This window comes from Saccopteryx bilineata, chromosome 4, assembly GCF_036850765.1.
Source record: "Saccopteryx bilineata isolate mSacBil1 chromosome 4, mSacBil1_pri_phased_curated, whole genome shotgun sequence".
Lineage (NCBI taxonomy): Eukaryota > Metazoa > Chordata > Mammalia > Chiroptera > Emballonuridae > Saccopteryx > Saccopteryx bilineata.
The window spans coordinates 183089322-183116474 of NC_089493.1; the positions used below are offsets into that span (position 1 = coordinate 183089322).

At 47.2% G+C, this 27153-nt stretch overlaps 1 protein-coding gene across 3 annotated transcripts in view; it reads left to right on the top strand.

Annotated features, from left to right (window-relative positions):
- TTC1 (tetratricopeptide repeat domain 1) overlaps positions 1-26084 on the top strand; it is a 44631-nt gene extending 18547 nt beyond the window's left edge. For all 3 annotated transcript variants that reach the window (XM_066273181.1, XM_066273182.1, XM_066273183.1), the window contains exons 3-8: positions 4974-5034; positions 6833-6945; positions 11919-11955; positions 15418-15566; positions 17712-17766; positions 25514-26084. In XM_066273181.1, coding sequence (XP_066129278.1) covers positions 4974-5034; positions 6833-6945; positions 11919-11955; positions 15418-15566; positions 17712-17766; positions 25514-25647 — 549 coding nt within the window. In that variant the 3' untranslated portion in view covers positions 25648-26084. The remainder of the gene's footprint in view (positions 1-4973; positions 5035-6832; positions 6946-11918; positions 11956-15417; positions 15567-17711; positions 17767-25513) is intronic.
- The last annotated feature ends 1069 nt before the right edge of the window (positions 26085-27153 follow it).

Sequence of the window (27153 nt, forward strand, 5' to 3'; positions counted from 1 at the left end):
GGGGAGGAGTGAGCCCTGTGAAGCTCTTTGGTTCCCACTGTTACGGAAATAAACTCTAGAGCAGATGCTTCCCTGTGAGGCCTCTCTGGAATGTGTAAGGCATTGCTGAGGCCTGTGAGCCGGCTCCTAACCACATTAGACCGGAGCCCGGCCATGCTGCAGACTGGGAGCCCTCATGTGCGTGGCTGCTCCTGGTGCCTCGCATGGGAAGGAAGACGCATACGCTATAAAATCTGTCCTTGGATTCCAGTAACATTACACAGTGTGCGTGCCATCCTTGGGAGAAAGACTGTGTTCCAGCAGCAGAATAAACCCTACTCCTTGTACTGGGATCAAGTTAGTCTCTTGGCGCAGCTGGGAGACAGTGCAGCTTTCTCTTCAAAGTGCTATTTTTAGCTGTTTCCAAGGAGACGTTCAGCCTGATATTGATAATTGCATTAATCCTCAGTTTACACAATCTGTGGAAGCAGCAGCTCCTTTCCGGTGTTGACTGCTTAATGGGTCACCCCACCAACTTGTGGTTGATCGGCTGGAAAAATAAAGTGCCTTCCTGAGAATAATTGGCCTTAGAAATATGTTCTGGAGCCCTTCTCTTTGCCAGTTCAACTTTTAGTCCTAGTTATGGAGACACTGTGAGCTTTTCTTGGGCCGACTGCTTGGGTCGACCCTTAATCAGTAACTCCTTCTGGGTATACTCTGGATCTAGGCTTTGCCCATTGGGGTCTTAATGGTCTAATTTGCTAAAGAATGATTAAACTCTTAACACACATGCACGCACACAAACTTCACAAAAGCCTGAGGTGGGAGGCTGAGTGATTCATCTGTGGTCATAGAGCATTCCTGATGCGTTGGCACTGGAGAACAGATCTATAATTATAGATCAAAAGTGGCTTGAAGTTTGAGTTCAAGTAGAGGAGATTGAAACTTCTTAACAGATGGACATTAAACTCTATTAACTTGATCAGTTGCCCTTCTCTATAAAGAATTTTTGCTTTTGAAATAACTTTTAAAAAAAATATTAAAGACTTTTAAGACCTGTGATGCATTTATTCGTGAGATCATATAATTTTCTCTTAACTTATTAACAAGTTACCTTGCATGGGTAGATTTTCTAATGTGAAACCATCTATTCATTTCACTATTAGAACTTTATTGGACAGTGATGCGTGGTGAGTGTGTGTGAATTTAAAAGTAATGGAATGCATTCACCAATATTTACAGGGTTTTATTTTTACCTTAATTGAAATGGTTTTGTAATTTTAAAATGTATTGAGATAACTAGCTAATAACATTATATTTATATAAATGTTATATTTCGAATGCACAGCATTGTGAGTCACTGTCTGTGTGCTCTGCCGTGCTTACCACCCAGTCTGGTTCCCTTCCCGGGCCATTCATGTGTTTGACTCCTTTATCCCCTTCGCCTTTGGCCTATTTCCTTCCCCTCTGGTAACCAGCATTCTGTTGTTTTGTTCTGTTTGCTCATTTGTTACTTTTTGTTTCGTATCCCACATATGAGTGAAATCATGCAGTTCTTGTCTTTTTCCATCTGACTTCTTTCACTTGGCTTAATATTCAAGGTTGTTGCAGATGGCAATGTTTCATCTTTTTATGGCTGCGTAGTATTTGTGTGTGTGTGTGTGTGTGTGTGTGATGATTTTTTTAGAGAGAGGGAAAGAGAGAAATGGGAGAGTATCAACTCAGTAGTTGCTTTTCATATGTGCCTTGACCAGGCAAACCGGGGTTTTGAACCAGGTCCACACTTTATCGTTGTGCCACCACAGGTCATACATGTGTGTACACACACACACACAAACACACGTTCCACATCTTTATCCAGTCATCTGTCATTGGACAAATAGGTTTCTATTTCATGGCTTTTGTAAATAATATTGCAGTAAACATAGGGATATATATCTCTTTATGAATAAGTGTTTTCAGTTTTTGGTGTGGACACTCAGAAGTTTGCTGGGTCATGTGGTAGTCCTGTTAACCTCTGAGGAACGTGGTACTGTTCTCCGTAGTGGCCTGGCTGCCCGGTGTAATCCTCAGCAGTGGGAGACGGTTCCCTTTTCTCCACATCTCTCCAAGCACGTGTCCTTTTGATGATAGCCATTCTAACAGATGGGAGATGATACCTCACTGTGGTTTTGGTTTGCATTTTCCTAATAACAATGACACTGAACATCTTTTCATGTATCTGTTGGCCATCTGTGGGTCTTCCTTGGGAAAATGTCTGTTCAGGTCCTCTGCCCATTATTTAGCCCCCCCCCCTTTTTTCGCCTTTAAGTTGTATGAGTTTTTAAAAATATATTTTAGCTATTAACCCCATACCAGATACATGATTTGCAGATATTTTCTCCTATTCAGTAGGTTGCCTTTTCATTTTGTTGTTTTCCTTTGCTGTGCAGAAGCTTTATAGTTTGATGTAGACCCACTTATTTATTTTGGCTTTTGTTGCCTTTCCTTTTGGTGTCAGATTCAGAAAATCAATACCAAGACCTCTGTTTAGGAGCTTACTGCCTCTGTTTTCTTCTGGCAGTTTTATGGGTTTCAGTATAACGTTCAGTCTTCAGTGCATTCTGGGTTCGTGTTTGAGTGTGGTGTAAGGTAGTGGCCCGGTTTCCTCCTTTTCCATGTGGCTGTCCAGTTTTTCCAGCACCGTTTATTGAAGACATTGTCTTTTCCCCATTGCATATTCTTGGTTCCTATGTCATGAATTAATTGACCATTTATGCCTGGGTTTATTTCTGAGCTCTACTATTTCATGAATCTGTATCTGTTTTTATTTCTATATTATACTTTTTTTTTGTTTTTTAAGTGAGAGGAGGAGAGATAGACGGACTCACGCATGCGCCCCAAATGGGATCCACCTGGCAACCTCCGTCTGGGGCCTGATGCTCGAATCAACTGAGCTATCATCCTCAGCGCCTAGGGCGAACGCTTGAATCAGTCAAGCCACTGGCTGCGGGAGGGGAAGAAGGAGAGAAAAGGGGCAGAGGAAGGGAGGAAGAGAAGCAGATGGTCGCTTCTCCTGTGTGCTCTGACTGGAAATCGAACTTGGGATGTCCATACACCAAGCCAAAGCTCGTCCACTGAGCCAAACAGCCAGGGTCTGTATTACACTGTTTTAATTACTATAACTTTGTAATAAAGTTTGAAATCAGGCAGCCTGATGCCTCCAGGATTGTTGTTCTTTTTCAAGGCTGCTTTGGCTATTCCGGGTTAAAATAACTTTTAACTAGATTTATTGTGGGGTTTTCTTGACTTACACATCTAACACTCCCCCTCCCCTTCATGAGTGGAGGAATTTTCCTGTTACAGTCTTGTTGAGTGATTGTACTCCATGTCCCTTGCTCCGTTCTGACAGCCGAGGCATGTGTCCTACACATGGCTCATTGGGTGTTTCTGATCGAGGCTTCGAATCTGGGTGCGCAAAGAAAGAGGGATGATTAGGACTTCCTTGCTACTATTACAAGCCTATATTGGACGGACTCTTCCGCCAGTAGATATTTCATGTTTTCTTGCTTCTTAACGGAGCTTCCTTGAGTACTGCCTGTTTTCTAAGCTTATTATTTTAGGCTTCCCATTGCTGCATCCAAAAATGCTACTCAGCACAATAGAGAACATTAGGATCCAACACCTAACCTCATCCTGGGTAGTACTAGGTAAATGTGGATGCATTCTTATGTTTGGTTCCCACCGTTAGCAAGTATTTTTTTTTTCTCTACTCCCTTAGAATAGACCTTCAGATATGCTGTATCTTAAAGTGCATTAGTCTATCTCCTGTGCTTCCGGCACATAGCAGATACCATAAAAATTAGATTGTTTCTGCCTACCTATTTAGTTGCATTATTGAGATTTGTTAAGTGTTGTGTTTCATCCAGGGCAGAATAATAAGACATTCAGGGAGCACCCAACAGCATATTGACAAATCCTGGAGACATAGTATTTTTACTTTGGTTCCAAATCTTATGAGTACCAGTTGTTGAAGCTCCAGGCCTCCTGTGCATGAAACGCCCTGCTAACTGTAGTTCCTCCCTTTTGAAACTTTTATTTAGTCAGAAACTTCAAGGATGAAAGAGATTCTGCGGTTGTTTTGTCCTGTTCTGTTTTTAAAGACAACTGTCCAGAGGTGGTAGGCAGGAGCCACTCGTGCCGGCCGCACTGCTGAGATGCTCAGGGCTGCAAGCCCAGTGGGCAGCGCCATCCCTGCTCTGCAGGACAGCCCTCAGCTTTCTTTGAGGCCGTCTGTGTGCCTTTCTGAGGTGTTAGAAGAAGCTGAGAAAAGGGAGATTTGTTTTTCTGGGTTTCTTCAGATCCCCTTGTGTTAGCCTGCTCCCAGCATGCTGCCCTGATCCCACAGACACGGCACACCCCCATAATGCACTCTGCCCCCAGACCTGTCTCCTTGATGACACACACCACAATTGTAGCAAAGTACATGTTAAATTACGTACTTAACAGAAGAATCCTAGCTCATATTTATTGAGCCCTTATATTCTCATCACTATTGGGAGCTTTATGTCTGTATCACATTAATCCATAAAAATACCAAAGCCTCATTTTTTAGATGATGGGAAGAATGCTCAGAAAGATCTGGAAGTTGTTGAAGGCCAGGCGATTAATAAGTAGCAGATCCAGAATTTTAATTCAGTGGTTTGTATACCAGTGAGTATGTTTAGTTTCAGTTTGAGGAAAAATTAAATGATACCCGTATTACCATTCCATGCACAAGATATAAACGGGAAACCTAGGTTTTGTGTTTTAAACACAATCAAGAATGTGACTGATGATTAGCCAGACGATTATGTGTTTTTCTCTGTATCTGTTGGAGATTTAGATAAAACTGACCCAGTTCTCGAAAGTCAAGCTGCTGCCTGTTACATAGCCCGATGGGTAAAGAAAACTGACCTTTCCATCCACTCAGAACCATACAGTGATGAATTCTGTGATTCTCTGGTCTTTTGTAGAAAAGAAGAGAAGAGAGCACTGGCCTGAAGGAGGAGGGCAATGAGCAGTTTAGGAAAGGAGGTAAGCAGCCTGTCTCAGCGCTGCCGTTCGGCCAGCTGGGCTCTTCCTTTCGTCGAGTCTGTGGACAAAGCCCAAAGAACATTTGGAAACAACTAGCAAATAAACTGCTCACGATACAGCATCGCCTCCCAGCGCCTTGGAATTTTGTTTTTTACCAAGTTCAGATGGTTCTCAGCTGGCAGTGGCCAGCTCCCATGTGTCTCTTGGCACAGGCGTAGTTCTCTTCTGTAATCCACTGTCTATAAATCCAGAAACTGGGAGGCAAACTCTTCAGCCATTGCTTTGGACAACTTGAACCTGGAATGTTCAATGTTCTCTGCTGCATTCTGTAAAAACAGGGCCCCATTCCTCGCTTTGTAATAATGCTGTAAACACCAGCCGATAGTTCCAGCACTGCCCACGGGAGGCTTTTTGCTGAACCTTTCTCTGAGGATGCTCTTCATACTGTACAGAGTTGCTCCTTTTGTCCTTCCAGGTTTTCTACACATGCTCGGGGATATGTCGGGTTCTTTCTGAGAATTTGGGGGAACCATTTGATCTTATGGTATCCTTCGTCATATCTTAAAGTATAGATGCTTTAAGGATCTAAGCATAGTAGCATTTTCCCCACGTTATTCTCAGGTTTAAATTTTTCTTATATCCTGGTTTAGCATCCATCACTTCTTTTGTGCTACAAATAAATAAATAATGGGTTTTTTGTTTGTTTGTTTTTTGACAGAGAGAGGGATAGACGGGGACAAACAAGAACGGAGAGATGAGGATGAGAAACATCAATCATTAGTTTTTCATTGTGACACCTTAGTTGTTCATTGATTGCTTTCTTATATGTGCCTTGACCGCGGGCCTTCAGCAGACTGAATAACCCCTTGCTCAAGCTGGCGACCTCGGGGTCTCGAACCTGGGTCCTCAGCATCCCAGTCTGACGCTCTATCCACTGCGCCACCGCCTGGTCAGGCTGGTTCTAACTTTGAAAACGTACCTTTCTGTATTTTAGTATTAAATATTTCCAACCTGAAAAAGTGTGAATGGGTGATTTAGAACCCTGACCATCATTCTGTGTGTGGCAGTATATAAATTTATCACCATTTTCTCTTTTAAGGTCTTCAGTCACTGCTGATGTTTGCATTGTTGCTATTAGCTCAAAAAGAATGTTTCTCCAAACATTTCATGGAAGCAATTCTAGCCAGAATAACTATGAAAACACAATATCTTTATTGAAAATATACACATAGGCCTGACCAGGCAGTGGCGCAGTGGATAGAGCGTTGGACTGGGACGCAGAGGACCCAGGTTCGAGACCCTGAGGTTGCCAGCTTGAGCACAGGCTCATCAGGTTTGAGCAAGGCTCACCAGCTTGGACCAAGGTCGCTGGCTCGAGCAAGGGGTTACTCGGTCTGCTGTAGCCCCCCAGTCAAGGCACATATGAGAAAGCAATCAATGAACAACTAGGAGCCGCAACGAAGAATTGATGTTTCTCATCTCTCTCCCTTCCTGTCTGTCCCTATCTGTCCCTCTCTCTCTCTGTCTCTGCCATAAAAAAGAATAAAGAAAGAAAATATGCACATAGGATTTTTGTATGCATTAATCCCAGAATTCGGTCTCTTCCATCTGTCCCGTTTCCAAACCCCCCTTCATAACTCTTCCCGAAATTGAGAAGCTGAATGGAAGCTGAATGTTGAGAGCGTTCTGCTGGGGACCTTTGTCCTGTGAGCAGAGGGCTGTACACTCTCAGATCCTGTGACTTTGATCCTCTCAGGAATAAAATCATAGTGACTTCTCACCTTTTCCTTATCCTCAGAGTACACAGAAGCTGAGAGTTCTTACAGTCGAGCCCTGCAGATGTGCCCATCCTGCTTCCAGAAAGACAGGGCTATTCTGTTTTCAAATAGGGCGGCTGCAAGGATGAAACAGGTATGTAACTTTGACCTTTTCTTTTCTGAGAAGCGTGATCTCACAGTGCTTTCGTAGGATAGCTTCTCTCGAAAAGCTGTCCTAGGGCCTTCACGCTGGTGCCTCCCTTTTCCAACCTGTGTATTTTCCTGACAGAAAGGGCACAGGGAGGATAGAAATGTATTTTGGAAAACTTGAGTCCGATTACTGTTAACAAACCTCACTAGGGTGGCTGAGTGAACACTTCTGTGGAAGGAAGGCTGGCAAAGTCACCACCAGACTAGGCCAGTTAGCGAAGCCTGGGCCTTAGCAGTGTGGCCTAGAACTGCTGCAGGGCTCGCTGCAGGCCTCTGGGTTTCTAGATGGAGACACAAAAACTCGGTGTCAAGATGCCTGTTCCTGAGATGCTGGTTTTTCTGTTGATGGACATGGGGAGAAAGATCCACCAGTTGATGTGAGAGGTTGCTTAACACATTGTTGACCATTCACGAGTTAACTCGTGTGTTGCTCTTGCATTAGCTATTTCAGTTTTTTAAACTCAGGGTAATACAGGATTATTGTGTTTGTAACTCTTCACCCTGAGGGTTGAAGTTCGAAAAACAGCACACTCTTCTATATTCTCATGCGGGCTCCTTTTCTTCCCACTCCTCCCAGCTGAGACCGCAAAATCGAAGGTACGGTAAACAAAGACAGCCAGTGTCCAGCGTCTAAACTTGGACTGTCTCCCAACAGCGCGCAGTTTGTACATATCAAGGGCATTGTAAAATCCTTCTTTGTCGTGTTCAGTTCATTTAAAAAAATGACTTGATATTTAGGTTTCAAAAGGAAAGCGCAGCGAAACCAGATATATTTGCAAAACATGTTGTGTACCATTACACGTAGGTGATTGCTATACAGTATACCACACCAAGAAAAACTACTAAAATATACGATATGTGTAAAATATAATATGTAGCAGATAATGGACGAAGTTTCATTTAAATTCATTATGTATAAATAAAGTATACTGAAGTTTATTTAGATTGTTTCACTTTCATACTCAATTACGAAAAAATAGCCGTGAGATAACTTCTGCGTAAAATTGCTGGTCAACAATGTGTTAAATGCAAAGTAGGTTTCGGGAAGTTCAGGGCATTTGCGTTCCAGGGGCCTGGGGACCTGGAGGCAGGTGACTAGACTAGAGAGCAGTGCAGCTGCGCGTGTTTGGTACCGTGTTTGGTACCGTGTTGGTACCGAAGGTTCGAGTTCTGGCTGATTGGTCTGATTTCCTGTTTAGTCAGCATAGTAAATCTTGCTGGGTTGGAATGACGAGACTTTTGTAAAAACAATACATTTGTTCAACTATGGCTGCTGTGTCCAATGCCCAGGGTAGGTTATTTAACATACCTTTAAGCAACCATGAAGCAAGTCTCCCTAGATTGGGTGAGGTGGTTTTTTGTTTATTTGCTTAGATCAGCTATCTATCACTTTCTTGTTGATGTTGCCCGAAATTCTCTAGGGCAGGGGTTCCCAGACTACGGCCTGCACCGCATGCGGCCCCCTGAGGCCATTTATCCGGCCCCGCCGCACTTCCGGAAGGGGCACCTCTTTCATTGGTGGTCAGTGAGAGGAGCATAGTTCCCATTGAAATACTGGTCAGTTCGTTGATTTAAATTTACTTGTTCTTTATTTTAAATATTGTATTTGTTCCCGTTTTGTTTTTTTACTTTAAAGTAAGATATGTGCAGTGTGCATAGGAATTTGTTCATAGTTTTTTTTATAGTCTGGCCCTCCAACGGTCTGAGGGACAGTGAACTGGCCCCCCATGTAAAAAGTTTGGGGACCCCTGCTTAGGGCCTCTACCAAAGTCTCTTTGGATAACATGGTTTTAAACAAAAGGGCAGGGAGTGAATGGTTGCTGTTTGAAGGCTTGGACAAGCAGAAAGGTGTTTATAAACCTGAACTTGTATATTTTATTATTGGATTACATCTCCAAAGTGGAGTATTTGGGGAGTGATTCATGTGGCATTGGAGAAGTAATAAGTCTACAATATGTAAGCAGATGTCTAGTATTAGAGGAAATAAAACAATTGAGTTTATTTAAAACAGTACTCATTAATACAGTTCACCACCAACCAGAAGTCATACCTAACAGTTTTGACACTTAGCTTGGAAAATTTTCATCTTTTGCTTTTGCATCTCTTGCTTTTGCATCTTGCCATGTCCTCGGCCTGGAAATTGACATTGCTAAGTAGGACCCAGGACACCTTCAATGTCAGAGAAAATGCACCATACCCGTCCGGCCCCTGGGATTTGGGGTTCTTTGTTCCCACAGTTGCCAGTTTACTGATATTACTGGGGCTGGGCTAGCGTGACTGAGTGGTCTGGAGTTGGGGCAGTGTCTCTGGTCTTTGTCGCCTCTGAGGGGGGCGCAAGAGAGAGTTGCTCTAAGATTATTTCCATTACAAAGAGCGGGTTTGATAGTGGGATGAGATGTTTGCTGTTCTTTTAAATTGCATTCTTTTATATATTGAAGAGATTCTAAAATTAGACACTTCAGGATTAATGCATTGTCACAATTTAAGGATTATATTCTGAGTTTATTCATGAAGGTTATGGGTTAACGACTCTAAGAAGAATTTTTGAAAGGCATGCTCAGCATCCCTGGCTGAGCACCCAGCCAGCTTCCCATTTCCCACCTGGAGAGAGAGGGGCAGCCTGGCATGAGGCTGGCACATCAGCTCTGTGCCTACCTGCACTAGAGCAGACAAAACCCTGAAAGAGTGGGCTCTGAGTATTTTCAAAGCTGTCCTAGCCCTGGCTGGTTGGCTCAGCGGTAGAGCGTCGGCCTAGCGTGCGGAGGACCCGGGTTCGATTCCCGGCCAGGGCACACAGGAGAAGCGCCCATTTGCTTCTCCACCCCTCTGCCGCGCCTTCCTGTCTGTCTCTCTCTTCCCCTCCCGCAGCCAAGGCTCCACTGGAGCAAAGATGGCCCGGCGCTGGGGATGGCTCTGTGGCCTCTGCCCCAGGCGCTAGAGTGGCTCTGGTCGCAACATGGCGACGCCCAGGATGGGCAGAGTGTCGCCCCTGGTGGGCGTGCCGGGTGGATCCCAGTCGGGCACATGCGGGAGTCTGTCTGACTGTCTCTCCCTGTTTCCAGCTTCAGAAAAATGAGAAGAAAAAAAAAAAATTAAAAAAAAAAAGCTGTCCTTCCATATTTTGTACATTATTTTATATATGTAAAGAGACTGACATAAGTTATGAAAGGGTGGTAAAGAAGTTCCGGTGGCCCTGGCCGGTGGCTCAGTGGATAGAGTAGTTGGCTCAGTGTATGGACGTTCCAGGTTCTGTCCTTAGGGCACATGTGAGAAGTGACCATCTGCTTCTCTCTCCTACTTTTTCTCTTCCCCTCCCACAACCAGTGGCTTGATTGGTTTGACTGTGGCCCTTGATGCTGAGGATAGTTCAGTTGGTCTGAGCATGTTAGCCTTAGGTACTAAAAATAGCTCTGTTGGTTTGAGCATTGGCTCCAGACTGGGGCTACCGGGTGGTTCACAGTCGGGGCACATGCGGAAGTCTGTCTCTCTCCCCTCCTCTCACTAGAAAAAAAAATAGTTCTGGTGTTTTCCATGTGCCCCACTTTGGAGACCTTCACTCTGAGCAACAGGGAACGCCTGGGTCAACTATGAGCCTGAAACAAAGGGTTCTGCAATCAAGTACTATCATTCCTTTATCTGCAGACACCAGTTGTTCATAGATTCACTGCAGCTTATAAGTTTCTTAAGGGCCCAAAGAGTAGCAGCATTACAGCAGATGGACATAGAAGTTGTGAAGAGTTGCTCCTATTTCAGAAACTTTAAAACATGAAATTGTGAGTCTTAGAGTTACAGAAAGCTAATAAGTTGGGGAAATGCTGACTTATACAGCGCTCCACCAATTTCTTTACTACAGAACTTCTTAGAGATTTTAATATGGGAGTTGCTATGATGAACACTGGACGAGACAGAATAGCTAGTGTTTTCCAGACCACTCTGGAACCTTCTGTGTTTGTTGTGGGTAAATACACGACATAAAGTCGACCGTTTTAACTGTTTTGCAGTACATAATTTAGCACCATTAAATACATTTATAAATGTCGTGCAGCCGTCGCCTCCTGGTTTCAGAGCGTTGTCATGACCCCAGCAGGACCCTGCACCACCCAGCATTCACTGCCCGTCCTGGAACTGTCTCTGATTAAATCCTGAAACTCAGTTTGGGAGACATCGCTCTAAAATATTCTGCAAAATATTTAGTATTTGCTCCCATAGCCATTATAGAAGTATTGAACATTTGTGTGAAGTAACATTTCTGTCCTGTAGAAAACGGATCTGAGGAAAGTGGGCATTTTAGAGCTGGAAGCGTTAGAAGCGGGTTAGTGTCAGCTGGACCCAGAACCCAGTTCTGCTGCCAGCTGTGTTCTCCCCGCTGTGCCGGGCTCCCGGATCAGAACGCGGTATTAGTGACAGGTCTTACTCGGTAGGCCGGTGCGTCTTTTTCTTTCATCAGAGGATCAGTTAGGTGTATAGCTGAGACTGTGACAGGCCCCACTGCGTTACTGCAGAGGTGCCATCTGTGCACTCTGTGAAGACAGCACTTTGGCTCAGCTAGCCAAAGAGGAGGGTTATTAATTCAATTATTCATGCATCGCCATTTACCCCATTTATTGACCACAAAGTTTTCTCAGCGTCAGCGTTCTGACAAAGCATCTTGCAAGTATAATAGATCAATGACAACAGTTTTTAAAGATACTTCAGGAAGAAGCTACTTGAGTATTTAGCTGGCAGAAGACTTTCAAGTCTGAGCTGTCACCCTATTTGCATTTTAGCTTGGGAGTAAGTTGCATGTTTTTATGTGGTTTCTCTGAAGAGAATTCTGCATTTTCATAAGCAATTATTAATGATCAGCTTATGTCATTGAGCCTTTGGGCCATTAAGACAGAACTATAGGGTGACACATATTGTTATATTTCCTTTTAGGACAAGAAAGAGGTGGCCATCAGTGACTGCAGCAAAGGTACCGCTTTTTATTTCTTATATGTTAACATAAAAGAGCATCCCCTCAGCTAGACCGACAGGGAGGCTGTCGGTCAGGGTCAGGTGTGCACCTGGACGTGTGTCCCCTTCGTCTGAGGCCCATATGGGAGACGCTTTCCTGGCCAGATAGCTCAGCTGATTAGAGCGTTGTCCCCATATGCCAAGGTTGCAGGTTCATTCCCCGGACAGGGCACATACTAGAATCGACCAATGAATGCATAGATAAGTGGGACAACAAATCCATGTTTCTCTCTCCCCCTCTCTCTCTTTCCCTCTCCTTTTTTCTCTCCCCTTTTTTCACACTCTCCTTTTTATTCTCTCTTTGTCTCCGTATCTCCCTCCTCTCCCTCCCTCCCTCCCTCCCTCCCTCCTTAGCTCTTTCTAAAATAAGGAAGCTTTATGGCGTAGCCCTCCTTAGAGGCAGTTTGTAGTGCTCATCCCACTGTAAGTGTGCTTTTGAATGGATAGCTCAGTCAGTGTATCCCGTCCTGTAACTATGTGAAGAAAAGCTACCTTGGTAGCAGAATCTGATGAACAGAATTGACCTCCTGTAGTGTCCAAACCACTTTACTTTGACATTGTAATTGCAGATCTTGCTGCTCTTAGCTGTCTGGATCTGCGTGTTTGGGAGTTGGGGGGGGGGGAGGTGCGCTCTTCAGATGTAATAATTCTTCCGAACCTACTTGTCGTCATTTCAGTTACCCTTTGGGCTTCCACACACTGGATCGGGACTTTGCTGTCTGCTGTCTGAGTTCTGTTGAGGCCTCATCCCACCAGCTTACAGACACCAGACCTAGGATCACTGCTGTTTGTTTTGTTTTCTAAAATTTCCTGATAGGCCATACGGCTTCTCTTGCCTTTCTAACCCGCTTGGTATGGAAAACACGTATAACCACCTCCCTTATCATGAGGTTTTCTAGCTAATAATTACTTTATATAAAGTGTGGGGTTGCTTGTTTTCTATTTTTGGGTAGTCATTTCTTTGAGAGACCCGTGGGGTTAGAAAGAGCCTTACTTAGTTATCTAGTCACACTCTTGTGCTAAGCATGAATTCTTCCTCTTCTGTTTTCTCTTTACATTAATCTGTCACCCTCCCTAGTGGCGCTGTCTTTTCTTTGTATTTGGTATTCTTTAAAGTATATGAGTGAAACTACTACTGCATTTGAATCGAGCTCACTGCTGCTGACCCATTACTGTCTGGAGCTGGAACTACTTCTGAATGTACTGTTTCATCTGGAAGAAAGTGTGTAACCTTAATCTGTGTGTGATGTGTGGGTTTGAAAAGTTTGGATCCGTTTTCAGAGTCTTTTTCTCTGTGACTAGATGTTGAGAAAATGCCTTGGAAGCTTGGTGAGCAGGTGTCCCTGGGACAGCAGCCCTCAGTGTGTGAGCTTTGTCAAGGAAATGAGTGGAAGGGGAGCAGAGTGGTTTCCGCATCTGTGTTTGGATCTGAGTAAACCAAATTCGCATGTTCATTCAGTCATTATGGGTACATGCATTGTACCCACACACAGAGTGCCTTGACACCAGTGTGGGTGATTGGTCTTAAGGACACCTCCCCCCCCCCCCCAACACATACACACTCCCACTCAGTTCATTAACCTTCTTGGCAAACGACTTCACATTTTATTTCTGGGGTCATGTTGGACAGTATTTAATGCCCTCACCTTAGGGTTTTCAGCCTTGATGTAAATAAAGGTTAAGTTGATTATATGGATTGGGAAAGAAAATCGCAGAGCGCTATGTTGACTTTAGAGGTTTTTATAAAGTAATTGTGGGAAAAGTTACCTCTCTTTAAAACGTATTTGCATTATTAGAGGCTATTTGCTAGTTGAGAAGGGGGCAGTATGTGGGTTAAAATGTGAAAATTGGACGTTCAGTTTTTGCAAAGGATGTGGTAGTGGTCATTGGACTGTTTTCCTGTGGATGTTACGGTGCTGTGTTGGGGGTATTTTAAAAGGCTGTGATGTACCAGGCTGAGGGAGGGGCAGCTGTGAAGTTCCCCCTTCAGGCGCTGTGCGCTCTCGGGTCCTCACTGAAGGAAGTGTCTGCACCTGCTGCCTCCGCCTTCTCCCCTTCCTGCTCTCCCCATGCCCACTTTAAAGGGCACCAACCACCTCATCTGCTGAATACGCCACTGCTTCTCTTTCCTCGCCCTGCTTGACCTCCGAAAGGCATTTAATATGGTGTATCATTCTGGGGGGGGGCTGTTTCTTGAATATTTATTGTCGTGTGTGTGTGACACACAGTACGGATAGGGACAGACAGGAAGGGAGAGAGATAAGCATCAGTTCTTCGTTGCAGCTCCTTTGTCTCCTTAGGTGTTCATTGATTGCTTTTTCATATGTGCTTTGATGGGGGGGGGCTACAGCAGAGCGAGTGACCCCTTAAGCCAGTGACCCCACGCTCAAGCTGGTGAGCCCATGCTCAGTCTGGCGACCTTGGGGTTTCATACGTGGGTCCTCTGCATGCCAGTTCCATGCTCTATCCACTGCGCCACCACCTGGTCAGGCTATTTCTTACTCTTTTGCTGGCTTCTCAGTCAATCCAACATTTTGGAAGTCCCTAGATTTTAGTCCTCCATAAGGCCCTCTTTATTTTTCCCTCTGTGTTTTCTCCCGACATTTTCTCATCCAGTTTGGAAACTTGAAATACCGTCTGTATGGTACAGTAGGCATTGCATATTTACGGGCCCAGAAGGGACTCTTCTGCCTCCTCAGTCCACACACACACCCTTAAACCAAAACACTGGCAGTGGATTCTTAGAAGGGCAGTGGTTATTGGCTGAAGGAAAGACAGTTCTGCCCCCGTGACCTGGAGGGGCTGGAGCCGGAGTCCGAAGGCTCAGTGGGGGTTTCGCTGACAGCGTCACCTCAGTAGCCGAGGCCCAGAAAGAAGAGGTGACAGCCGAGTCGCCACAGACTGGTTTTCCTCAGCTCCCCTGTGCACCTCCCGTTCTCCCTCCCTCTCTCCCTGGGCGCCCGAGCTCTGTGTTCTGGCTGTTCTGAGCAGAAGGACAGCGGTGAAGACCGGGACTCCTGGTGCGGGCCCAGGCCTGGCGAACCCCAGCCTCAGCCCAGGGCAGCCTGCCTCCTGCTTTTGTAGCCCGTCAGCCAAGAATCATGTTCACATTTTTCAATGGCTGGAAATCAAATCGAAAGAGAGCTAATATTTTGTGACACATGGAAGTTGTGTGAAGTCCAGATCTCAGCGACCATCACTGAGGGTTATGGGAACACGGCCGCCCGTGTTGGTCAGGGCGCCATCAGAGGCTCACGCTGCAGGGGCAGCGCAGAGTGCTGTGACCGAGTGTGGCTGGCCCCAGGTGTCGCCCATGACAGATGACTTCCTTTTAGGCCCTGGCGGGCAGTTAATAAACTCGGTACAGCTGCGTGTGTCCAGACCCTTTTCTCGTGGTCAGTGACCCCCTCTCCTTTTCCAGCCATTCAGCTGAACCCCGGCTACGTCAGGGCCCTGCTGCGGAGAGCGGAGCTGTACGAGAGCACTGACAAGCTGGACGAAGCGCTGGAGGACTACAAGGCCGTGCTGGAGAGAGACCCCTCGGTGCCCCAGGCCAGAGAAGCCTGTGCGGTGAGCCCGGCGAGCTGCTTCTCCTCGTGCTGTCCTCATGTAACACTCCTTTCGGACGCTGCTCTCCATTTCTGTACTTTTGAGGAGCGCATCAAAACAGGGCGCCGGGACCGGGAAGTGGTGGCCACCAACCCACTGTGACCATGTGCCATTTAAACTTCATTCTCAGAGTGGGATCTGTGTGAACCGGTCATCTCTAGGCTTCACAGGAATTGTATGTCCTTGTTAGACTAGGAAACTCACGTCCACTGTAGTTGTACAGTGCAGACCCAAGTGAGTCTTAGTGTTACAGGCAACCAGTTTCTGGTTTTCTGTCCATTCTTTCTCTTATTCCGTCCCCTGGTTTGTTTATTGTCCTGTGCCCAACACATTTACAATGGAGTACACCCTAAACTAATCTTATCTTAGTGACTTCTTACCCCTGACACTGCAAATCCTTTTGCTTCTAAATGTTATAATGTGTCTATGTCGTTCGTAAATTAGCTAAATGTTACTGCTTATTCCCCCTTTCAGAATAACCACAGGTTTGTACTTGGCCCTGAGCGCCATTCTGCGGTCGCCCCTGCCGCGCAGAGCGGCACGGACAGGGGGTGCCGCTGAGCTGGGCGGTGCCTGCTACTGCCCCGGGATAAAAAAGTAAAGGATGCTCAGATGAGTCAGAGAAGCTCGGGCTTTAACCACACAGCTTTCTTCACTGCCCGACTCTCAGAGAGCCGTGAGGGTGGAGAGGTCCGGCGTGCAGCAGAGAGGGCGCAGGCAGGCAGGCAGGAAGGGGCAAGCTACACGTTTTACTTAAGCCAGTTTTGTTTGTGTTTTAATGAGGCCACTTGCCAACTAGGTTAAATGGGAAGATTTTACTAGCTAAGTATCAAAGCAGACTCCTCTTGAAAATAAAAGGGAAGGGGATCCTTGGGGACACGCACAGTGGCATCTGGCCAGAGCACTCCTGTCCCTCTGCCAGCTGGCCACGCCGCCCAGTGGCCTCCACCGGTTCCTCCGTTGTTCCTGTCTGGCCTGCTCCACGGGGCTCCCCACGCACTCATGGGACGACTGTTCCCCCCAGCAGACCTGAGGAGTGTTCGCTGATCTTTCTGCATTAATATCCTAGGTGGTTTGAGTTTTGTTTTGCTGTTTTTATACATACTTGAGGTGAATTCCTTCTATAGTAACAGATCTTTTTATTTATCTAGAAATGGAGTACATAATGGGAGACAGACTGGTTTGGATAATGAAACAAACCATTTGAAACCAGTTTTAATCCTGTATTTGACTTTTAACGTATCGCTGAGTGCTGATAAGATTAACTGAACTTGACATGAAGAAAGGGAATGAATACTTAAAATCTTGGCCAAATTCTCGGTAACCCTTATCCTTTTCATACTAGTTTTAAGCCTTCTGTGAAAGGAATCCTTTATGCTAGTTGTTATATTCATAAAGAATTTATTTTGAATTATAACTGAGTTATTGCTGGAATCCCAGAGTACTTTGGACCAATTACGAGCTAAAAGTGGCCGTAGGAGATTCTGTCTAGACCAGTGGTTCTCAGCAGAGTGGTTTGGTGCGGGGACAGTGGCAGTGTCTGGAGGCATTGTCACAACCGGGAGAGTATTTGGCATCTAAGTGGGGAGAGGCCAGAGGTGCCCTCGCGTCCCGCAGTGCACGCAACGGCCCACAGCCCAGACCTGCCTGGTCCCAGTGCCTGTCGCGCCCAGACTTAAACACGGAGCTCGGGGAGCACTAGCACTGAGGGAACTCTTTCTCAGTAAATTTGATTATAGAAAGAAAGGGCTTCAAGTTAGAAAATATAAGTGAGCAAAAAACTTTAAAATACAAATGTCGCCCATAATCCCACCACCACTGTAAACTTCTGGTATGTGTCCTTTCACACTTTTTTGTGTACATATTTATTCACCAAATTTTTATTGAGGTTTTCCTCAGGCCACTGTGGCCAGGAGCGGGGGGGCCTAGAGCAGTGAACCCAGCAAAACCCTTCGGTGGCTCACCCACAGATGCCTGGTTTTTTCTTGCCTGTCAGCTCTCTGTAGTTAGCCTTATCTCACTTTCTCATTCGTTTTTATTGTTCCGCAAATTCAAAATCAAGCTGAGAGATGTTCTTACCGACCCTGTCTCCTCTTTGTCCCTCAGAGGTTACCGAAGCAGATTGAGGAGCGGAATGCGAGACTGAAGGAGGAGATGCTGGGTGAGTCGCTCCCTCCCTTTCTCTGACCGGCCCGGTCCTGGACTCCCTTGACTCGGAGGGAAGCGGCAGTTAGAAAGGGCTACTGGCCCACCCTTTGTTGTGGGTGCAGTTCCACGGGCCAGTGGGTGCTCAGCTGTTTCTACTCCACAGGAGCCCTGTGGTTTAGGGAGGATGTCAGCTTTTCACAACCAAACTGCTTGTGTATTTTTCTTGGAAAATTTCCCTCCCTTCAGGAATATAAACACAGTTCAGTTTCCAACCTTGGATACCGTCAACCTGAATTTCAGATCATTAATGTCATAAAAACAATCGAGCTTCTTTACTGAGAAAACAGTGTGAGGTTTTAAGTTCGTTAGGATGCAGTCACTGCAAGCCAGCACCACGTCAGAACCCAGGGGGGTTGTTTGGACAGCAGAGAGTCTGGGACGACATGAGAGGGCAGAAAGTGGGGTGACAGTGGGGCCAGGAGGCGGTGGTGGAGGGGGAGCAGAGGGTTATTGGACCCACGCTTTCACTCCTTTTCATTGGACCCACACTTTCATTCCTTCTCCTATTTGCCAAAGCAGTGTGCAGTAGGGATCAGGCCTGCCATGGACAGTGTGCTTGACTGAGGGGAGTACAGGCTCCTGGCCAGAGGCCTGTCCCTCCCGCATGCTCTGCTCACAGCCTGTCTCCTTCCCCACTCACGGTCGGCTCTGTGTCTTCCTCATGAATATCTTCTGACGCCGCCATGTGTGTTACATTTCCTACATTGCAGTCACCTGGGCTAGAGGGAAGATCGTGTACGGTAAATGAGCCTGGCCGTTTATGACCTCGAGGCATGGGTGCGCATACACCGCGAGCACATTTCGCGCGGCCCGGTTGGATAGCAGCCCTGAGACGGGCAGTTAGCCTCGACCGTCCACAGTCCTCTGGCTTTGTGGCTGGGCTCAGACTCCGACCCCAGGGAGAGCTGCTTCAGACGCGGGCAGTTCCGTGAGCCTCCCCAGTTTTTCCCAACAAGGCTCTTTCCTTTTATTTTACACCGTGTTTGAGCAGAAAAATTATTTTGGAGGTATTCTTTCACCAAAGAAGAGTGAAAAAGCAATTTCTTCATTTTAAAAATGCTTTATTTTTTAAAATTTACCAATTTTGAGAGAGAGAGAAGCAGTATCTACTTGTAGTAGTTGCCTCCCCGTATGTGCCTTGACCGGGCAAGCCCAGGGTTTCGAACCAGCATTCCAAGTTGGCGCTCTATCCACCGCCACCACAGGCCAGGATGCTTAATTTAGAAAAAAATTTTTTTATTTAGCTGACCTGGACTTCCTGCTGAAAGAGACGACCTTCAAGTGGCCGTAGCGGAGGTGTGGGAGACACGTGGGCATCGGTCTGCAGGCACTGTCTCTTCTGAGTCAGTAGGAGCCCATGAGGGGCTGGGTGCGACTGTCTCTCACTGCGACGGCAGTTCCCGCCGGAGTCAGAACTCCCACCTGTCCCTGTCACTGGGAGCACTTATGAGCCAAAGCTTCCTGTCTCCTCCGTGGCTTTGGGTTTTCTTTCTCCTGTCCCCTCATGCGGAATGTTCGGGTTGAATTCATTCCTTCAGTTGCTTTGGTAATGAACTCTCCCATCAGACTTGAACAGCTAAAGGTGCATGGTCAATAATACGTTGGTTTGTTGTTTCACATTAATAGTATGAATAGGTCGACTCTTGATTTCTTTCATTTATTTATTTTTTTACAGAGACAGAGAGAGAGTCAGAGAGAGGGATAGACAGGGACAGACAGACAGGAATGGAGAGAGATGAGAAGCATCAATCATTAGTTTTTCATTGTGCGTTGTGACACCTTAGTTGTTCATTGATTGCTTTCTCATATGTGCCTTGACCACGGGCCTTCAGCAGACCGAGTAACCCCTTGCTGGAGCCAGCAACCTTGAGTTCAAGCTGGTGGGCTTTTGCTCAAGTCAGATGATCCCACGCTCAAGCTGGCGACCTCGGGGTCTCGAACCTGAGTCCTCCGCTTCCCAGTCCGACACTCTATCCACTGCGCCACCGCCTGGTCAGGTGACTCTTGATTTCTAACTGATATAAGGATCGTGAATAAAATCCTGCTTCTAGGTATCACCTGCCATGGGAGAGCCTGGAGGGAGAGGTCCCTGTGCGTGGCCTCGGCCCATAGGAGCTTGCTGGTGGTCTTCCCTTCCTGTCACGGGTGGTGGGGCTGGGAGGTCCTTGGAAGGTAGCGTCTGAGTGTGAAGTGACGTCCCACCTTAGAAGTTGAGCAAGCTCTTTGCAGTGGGTGCAGGATTTTTAGTGCTGGTTTCTGTGGGAGTGGTGGCTTCTGTTGGAAAACTGGCAGTTATAGATTTAAAAACTGCTTGATGTTTGTCATTGGTATTTCCAGAGTTAATGTGATTATTTAACAAAATGAGCTTTTATTTAGGTTTTTGTTCTATAACCTTTGACTTGCTTTTTCTTTTCTCTCTGTAACTTCCATTTTGTTAGAAAGACCTGAATGGAATTCTGAATGAGTAGGACGTGCCCCCGCCAGCCTGTTGTTTTAGAGATCATCAGAACAGGTGGAGACACAGGTGGCCGTTGGCACAGTGCCACAGCCCTTGCTGAGCACAGGACGGTCATTTTGGTGTCAGGTTTGGGGAGAGCCGACAGCAGCTGCCGGGTCCGCTTTTGTCCTTTTCTCTGGGACAGTTCGCCGGTGGCCACGAAAGCCAGGGCATCTGAGATTTAGAAGACCCTAAGGGGTGTGTTGGCGATGTGATACGGTGGGAGCAGGGGTCCCGGACTGGGCGCCCCAAGAGACTCAGGGAGCCGTTTTTGAGTGATGGTGGTGGTACTGGTGACCGATGTCGTGTTACTTGGCTTCGCTCTAACGTAGTGATTTTCGCATTTCTAAAAATAATAGTAGAAACTCTATTTAAAAAAATTGTGTGTGAAGCTACTCACAAAAATTAGGGAATATTTCAAAATTAATATGAAACGATAAAATATTCCCTAATTTTTGTGAGCAGTATATTTTATTTGTATAAATTGAAATGTCATTTTAATCAGAATAAGCAAGCATGAGGAACAAAATTTGAAATCCAGGGTGTGTGTGGCCTAGCAGTGATGCTCTGAGGAGTGGCGTATGGGTATCTATAGCCTAATTTATTTCTTTTGTTTCTTTTTCACCGTATTTTTGCCCACATAAATAGGTAAATAGTAAAAAAAAAAAGTTTTCAAGGGCAAACTGATGAGACATTTTTCAGGATCCCTGAAGCACCTGCTCACCTATAGGATTCTGAGAACAGGTGCTAAGCGTGTCACTGTGCCTTCGGGGGCGCCTTAGGAGTGGGGCCGTGGGCCTGGGGGAGCAGGGCACCTTCCGGGGGGACTCTGTGCACGGAGGCCTGGGGATGTAGCGTAGGTCTCCGAACAGGTTTTCATCAGAAATAGAAGAGATGGTGGGATAGAGACTTTCGTCATCATCGGTGGCAAATTGTTTTATCCTGTATCCCAACCCGGCCATGAAACCTCACAAGTGGAATTACTGGGCCTCGATGTTTCCTCCTGAGTCTCTTGCCATCTCTGTGCTGAACTGTGAGGTAGAAGATGGAGCTGTCTGCCTTCTCCAGAAGGTAGTGAGGGCCGCCATCGTCTGAGAGGGCCGCTCCTCCCAGGCAGCCTGTCCCGCTGATCACTGTAAAGGCAGCCTGTCCCTCTGATCACTGTAAACGGGTGTTTTCAGTTAGCTTTTACTACCAGGCGTCTGATCGAGGCTCCACTCACCAGCTGCAAAAGCAAGTTATCTTTTGAAGTTGGTTCTCAAAATACAGTGTCCAGACCAGCCTCACTTGAGAACTTATCCAAAATATGTTTCAGCCCAGCCCCAGGCCTGCTGAACCAGAAAGCGGGGGTGGGCCTGCACCCTGCATTTTAACCCCTCTGGGTATTTCTGGTGCACACTGGAGTTTATCCCTGCTGCTGGAGGTGTGAGTGGTGAGTGAGGAGCAGGGGGAAGGCCACCAGGGACAGGAACCACGGGCAGAGTGGGGCGTGGCCAGTTCCGCAGGATGCCTGATGCCCGGAGGAGTGGCCCTGGAGGAAGAGGAGTGGGGGCCAGCAGCTCTGCCTGGAGGCCTCCCTGCTGGGCAGGAGCAGGCATGCCCCTGGGTTTCATCTTTCCCTTGTGCTACAGCTGCAGTAGGAGAAAAAATAGTAAGTAGACACTTCAGAACATGAGCTCCCCGATTCACTGTCCTGAAATCTCTACAAGCTCCCTATGGCCAGCTGTCCCTTGCCAGGTTTCATTTCTGTATTAGACAGGCACCCTGGAGAAAGCCCGTGAGCTCACTAAGTTGTCACCGTTTACTGAGGGGGTAGGCACACCACCCAGGTCTTGGGGTGGGGGTGTCCCAATAGCATGGATGCTTGTGGTCCAGCCATTCCACAAGCTGCTGCTCTCCACCGAGCTACCAGGTGCCCGTCCTGATCTGGAGAGCCTGGAGCTGTGCCGTGAAACTCACTTGTTCCCGCAGCAGAAGCAGAGACCTGGGCATGGCACTGCCCAGCAACCCCCTTCCTCCCACTGCGCCCAGGCACAGACGTAGGCCTCTTCGCCTCCAACCCAAGTCTCCATTCGTAGCATCACCTCCGTCCACCTTGCAGCATGTTCCCGGTCTCCTCAGGGGTCCACGCCTGTTCACTAGCCCCTAAGGCATGCTCGGCTGTGAACTGAACTGAGACCACCATCTTGTGTGGGCCACATGCAGGCGCTGCACACGGAGTTATAAGTCACTTGTCTGTTGTTGTTGCAAGGATTCAACACATCCTGCTGGGTTTCCCTATGCGTTACCTGCTTCTCTGGTCTGCGTGGAGTAGAAGGAGGTCCTAGAAACAGCTCCCTTTTGGAGCAGTCACAAGACTTAAAATTGTTCCCGTTAAAATTGCTGAAGCCGAACGTGTGGGTGTGGAAATCCAGTCTCTCATCTTTCTCCACGCTCCCTGGCAGACACTCTACAGACTGCCTGCAGGTTCTGCTCCGGCCAGGTCCTCGCGCTGTCACTCTGGTAGGAAACCCGCGTGTGGACTTTCAGTGCCTGCTTTGGTCCCGGTCCGGTCCAGTCCAGTTCCCGTTCCCTGCCGCTGTGCTCCTGCAGCTCCTCAGCGGGGCCTCTCTTACTCTCCATGATCCTTGGCAGGGATTGTTCCTGCCTCTGCCTTCACCCAAGAGCTCCCGTGAGCATTTGAATCGGCTGTGAGTTTTATGCTCTTGATTCTGTGCGGCCACTTGATTTGCCTTTTGCTCAGAGGGAAGGAGGAGTTGGCTGTGTGGCTTAGCCTCCGGCCTCATGAGAGGAGATGCCCTCTCAGGATTGCTGTAGGCAGTGTTTCTCCTAAGAAAAAAGTCCCGGAGGACCTAGCCCATTGCTCCCCAACCCCAGTGACTTAATAAAGTTCACTGGGGGACATTAGTTCACGCCGTGTAGCTTTGCAGTGCAGCGTCTGTGTGCTTGCTGCGCAGTCTCCCCGCACCATTCACTCAGGAGGCTTTCATGTCTCCAGTTATGTTTTTGGCTCCTTTGTCAAAAATCAGTTGCCCATATACGTGTCGGTTTATTTCTAGGCTTTTAATTATGTTCCATTGGTCTGTGTAATTTTTGGCCAGTACCATGCTGTTTTGATTCTTAGAGCTTTGTAGTCTAGTTCAGAGTCAGAGATTGTGATGCTTCCAGTTTTGTTCTTTTTTCTCTGGGTTGCGTTGACTATTCAGGGTCATCTTTGGTCCCACAGAAATTTGAGGATTTTAGGGGTCTGTTTCTGTGAAAAGTGCCATTGGGATTTTGATGGGGATTGCATTAAATCTGTATCTTTCCATTCTTTGTCTTCTTCACTGGAAGTTGTCCCGTGGGGAGGAGCCCGCCGTAAACCCGCCACCCCGGGTGGCCCTCACACAGCCTCCTCTAGCGGAGCTGCCCTTCTGGGGACTCTCGAGATGAAGGTCCATTCCCTGCGTGTCCGAGGGCCAGCACTGACATTTCATTGGGCTTCTTTAAATGTCCTTTTCCTCCCTGTCCTGTCCTCAACCCCAAGACAGACTTCCTGAGTTCTGGGTGACACCTTCCTGAGGGTGCCCCGTCTTCCCTGCTGGCTGTGTTCCCCTGCCCCTGCCCCCGTCTGCGCAGGGCCACGCATGGGGCCCTCTGCTGCCCGCTGCGTGCGAGGCGCGGTCTGCCAGGGACTCCCCGTGAGGAGAAGCGCTGAGCACGTGTGCTCCAGCTTGAAGTTTGGGAAGCCTGCCTGGACAGCGGCCCCTGAGTTTCTGGAGCTTTCTCAGAATGTGGTGAGCTTCTGTGGGATAAATCTTAAACCGAGACCAGCAGTTCTTCCCACCAGTCACTGCTCCCGGCCTGCGCGGTACAGACCACGTGTCTTTAAGGACCACCTGGGCTTCACTTCAGATGGGGCCTCAGAGGGACAAAGCTGCCAACAAGAGTGAGGTCAGAGGGCCCTGCACCTGTTAGTTGGGGGTTCTTTTCCTTTCACCCCCATTCTCAGCCTCACTGGAAGCAGACTGGGAAGAACAATTAGAACAGTTTAAAAAGGGTTGAGCCTGACCAGGAGGTGGCGCAGTGGATAGAGCATCGGACTGGGATGAGGAAGGACCCAGGTTCGAAACCCCGAGGTCGCCAGCTTGAGTGCAGACTCATCTGGTTTGAGCAAAGCTCACAAGCTTGGACCCAAGGTCGCTGGCTCAAGCAAGGGGTTACTCGGACTGCTGAAGGCCCACGGTCAAGGCACATATGAGAAAGCAGTCAATGAACAACTAAGGTGTTGCAACGTGCAATGAAAAACTAATGATGATGCTTCTCATCTCTCTCCATTCCTGTCTGTCTGTCCCTGTCTATCCCTCTCTCTGACTCACTCTCTGTCTCTGTAAAAAATAAATAAAAAAAATAAATAAAATAAAATAAAAAGGGTTGAAACTGTTTACTTATCAATCCTAGCCAGTGTTTTCCAAAACATTCCTGGTTTCAAGTAGTCCCTCCATTTGCCCCATAAATCCCCATAAACCTTCTCAAGTATCCTTAGAAACTCCAGCTTTTGACATAGAAACTCCGTAACTCTGTATCTGGGATCTGCATAAAAACCCGTGGTTACACTGTGTCTCTTTTCTGGTGTCGGGGAGTGAACTCACCCAGTGGTTCAGCACAGCCTGAAGCCAGGAGAGGAGACGACTGTGCGGGTGATGGGCCTGTGCAGACAAACAGGATCTCCCGTTGCCCAAATGATGAGCTTGCTCCGGAGTTGAGGCTTTACTCAGAAAAGCAGGGGGCTCTTGAGTTTGAGTCCAGGTCCAGTAAAACTCAGCTAAGTGGAATAGACTCAGGAAGTGGCTGCCGCTGCCATTTCATAGAGAACAGACTTGGAGGACCTGTGTCCTCACCACCAGGCATCTGGGGCTTGGCAGGGTGCCTTCGCGCCCCCTGGAGCCGCAGGTGATAGGACCAGCACCGATCCCAAAGCCTGTGTCTTGTGGTGGCCCTGGCCAGTTTGGACAGGAGGCCTTGTTCTCCAGAAGCCGCGGGGCTCCCTCTGTTCATCTGTGGGAGCACAGGCTCCAGGTGGGTGGGTGGCCCTGGAGTGACTGCACTCTTGTGGGCGGCGGGAGTCTCGGGAACGACCAGGAGGTACTCTGTAAGCGTGGCTGTGGTCTTCCTGCTTCTGCTCATTCCCATATTTATTTCAGTTTTTGCTTTTATATTGCAGGTAAACTAAAAGATCTTGGGAACTTGGTTCTCCGACCTTTTGGACTCTCCACAGAAAATTTCCAGATCAAACAGGATTCCTCTACTGGCTCCTACTCCATCAATTTTGTTCAAAATCCAAATAACAACAGATAACAAAGATAACAGCTTTCAAAGCTGGCTAGTAAGTTGTGTGCTGCCTGCTGTTAGCAAGGGGAAGGCGCTGTGTTTAACTTCTAAAAGCCCTTTCTCTCAAAGGTGGGCTGTCCAGTAGAGCCCGCTGCTCCCTTTCCCCTCGTGTTTTATGATGAGGGTCAATGCACTTCCTGATGGAACGAGCCTGGTGTGATTTCCACGTGAGCTGGTGTCTCTGCAGCAGTTGTCCCTGGTTCTGGCTGGCTTACCTCCCTGAGCCATACAGACACAGCCCAGACACGATCTCTCGTGGATCGAGTAAACATGCCGGCCGAAGGCTGCCCCAACTTGATTGATGGGGTTCTGCCTGCTGTCCCCTCCCCGATTACACACGCTGCCCTGGCTCCGTGCGTGGGCTCCTGGTTTCCTCTCTGGTAATAAAAACGCTTTCTGTGACAGTCTGAGCTGGGTTGTGGTTCTGTCCCCTAACAGCTGAAGGGAGGGCTTCTCTGGCTCCAGGCGCAGTGCTGGGCTCAGGCAGCATCACTGGGTCCCACAGATCTGCCCGGGGCTTAGCTGCCACACTAAAGGTGATCTTGAAGAGGGGCATCTTCTACCCTGTACTAAGATTCAGGAACCACAAGCTTCTGGCCTCTCCAGGTTTGCACAGACACTTAATGAAACCATGTTTGTTTTGACCAAGCATCTCTTGTAGCTTAATAATTTCAACTTAAAATAGCTTCATTCAGGAGTGGTGAATATGTGAATCTCAGAACAAAGCCATATTCTTTAGACTACACGAACCCAGAGGTTTCAAAGGTAGGTTTTTGTTTATTTTTGTATTCATTAGGTGATGCTGGTGAAAAGCTTTCAGTTCTGGTTTGAGTGTCAAAGGCAGTGACATGCACGTTTCGTCTGAGAAATGAAGTACGTGTACAATTCTGTAAGTGACATGCACTGGACCTGCTCGCCAAGTTAAGGATTGTGCTGGTTCTTTGATCCCTTGCCCCTTTGACTTGTGATTGTTTGTAGATAGCACAGTGGTGTATAGAATTGACTCCATGGTTTGCTAAGCTGCTTTCCCAGAATGAAGTGAAATTCTCCATAGAATTTACTAGGGGAGAGGGGAAAAATACATGGTTAATGTTGGTTTGCTACCTTTATGGTAAATCTGGCATCTAATTTTTCCAAAAAGGTGTGTAAGAAAGCCTGTGTGTTGTGCAGAAGCCCTGGGTGAGAGCCGTGGGGTCCAGCTGTCGGGGACGAGCACTTCCTGGGCAGCCGTGTCAGGCCAGAGTCTGACCTTTGATCTCAGGACCCGTTCCCACTCAGAAAAATCTAAAAAGCATTTTGGCTCATGTGGATTATATCTTTTGGAATTTACCACATTAGAGATTAAAACTGAGAAATTTATTAAATATTAATTTCTTTAAAAATACACTTCATGCTAATATAGTTTTAGAAACATATCTCCCAAAACAAAAGCACATTTCAATAAGAGTGACATGATTTTACATTTTTGTAAAT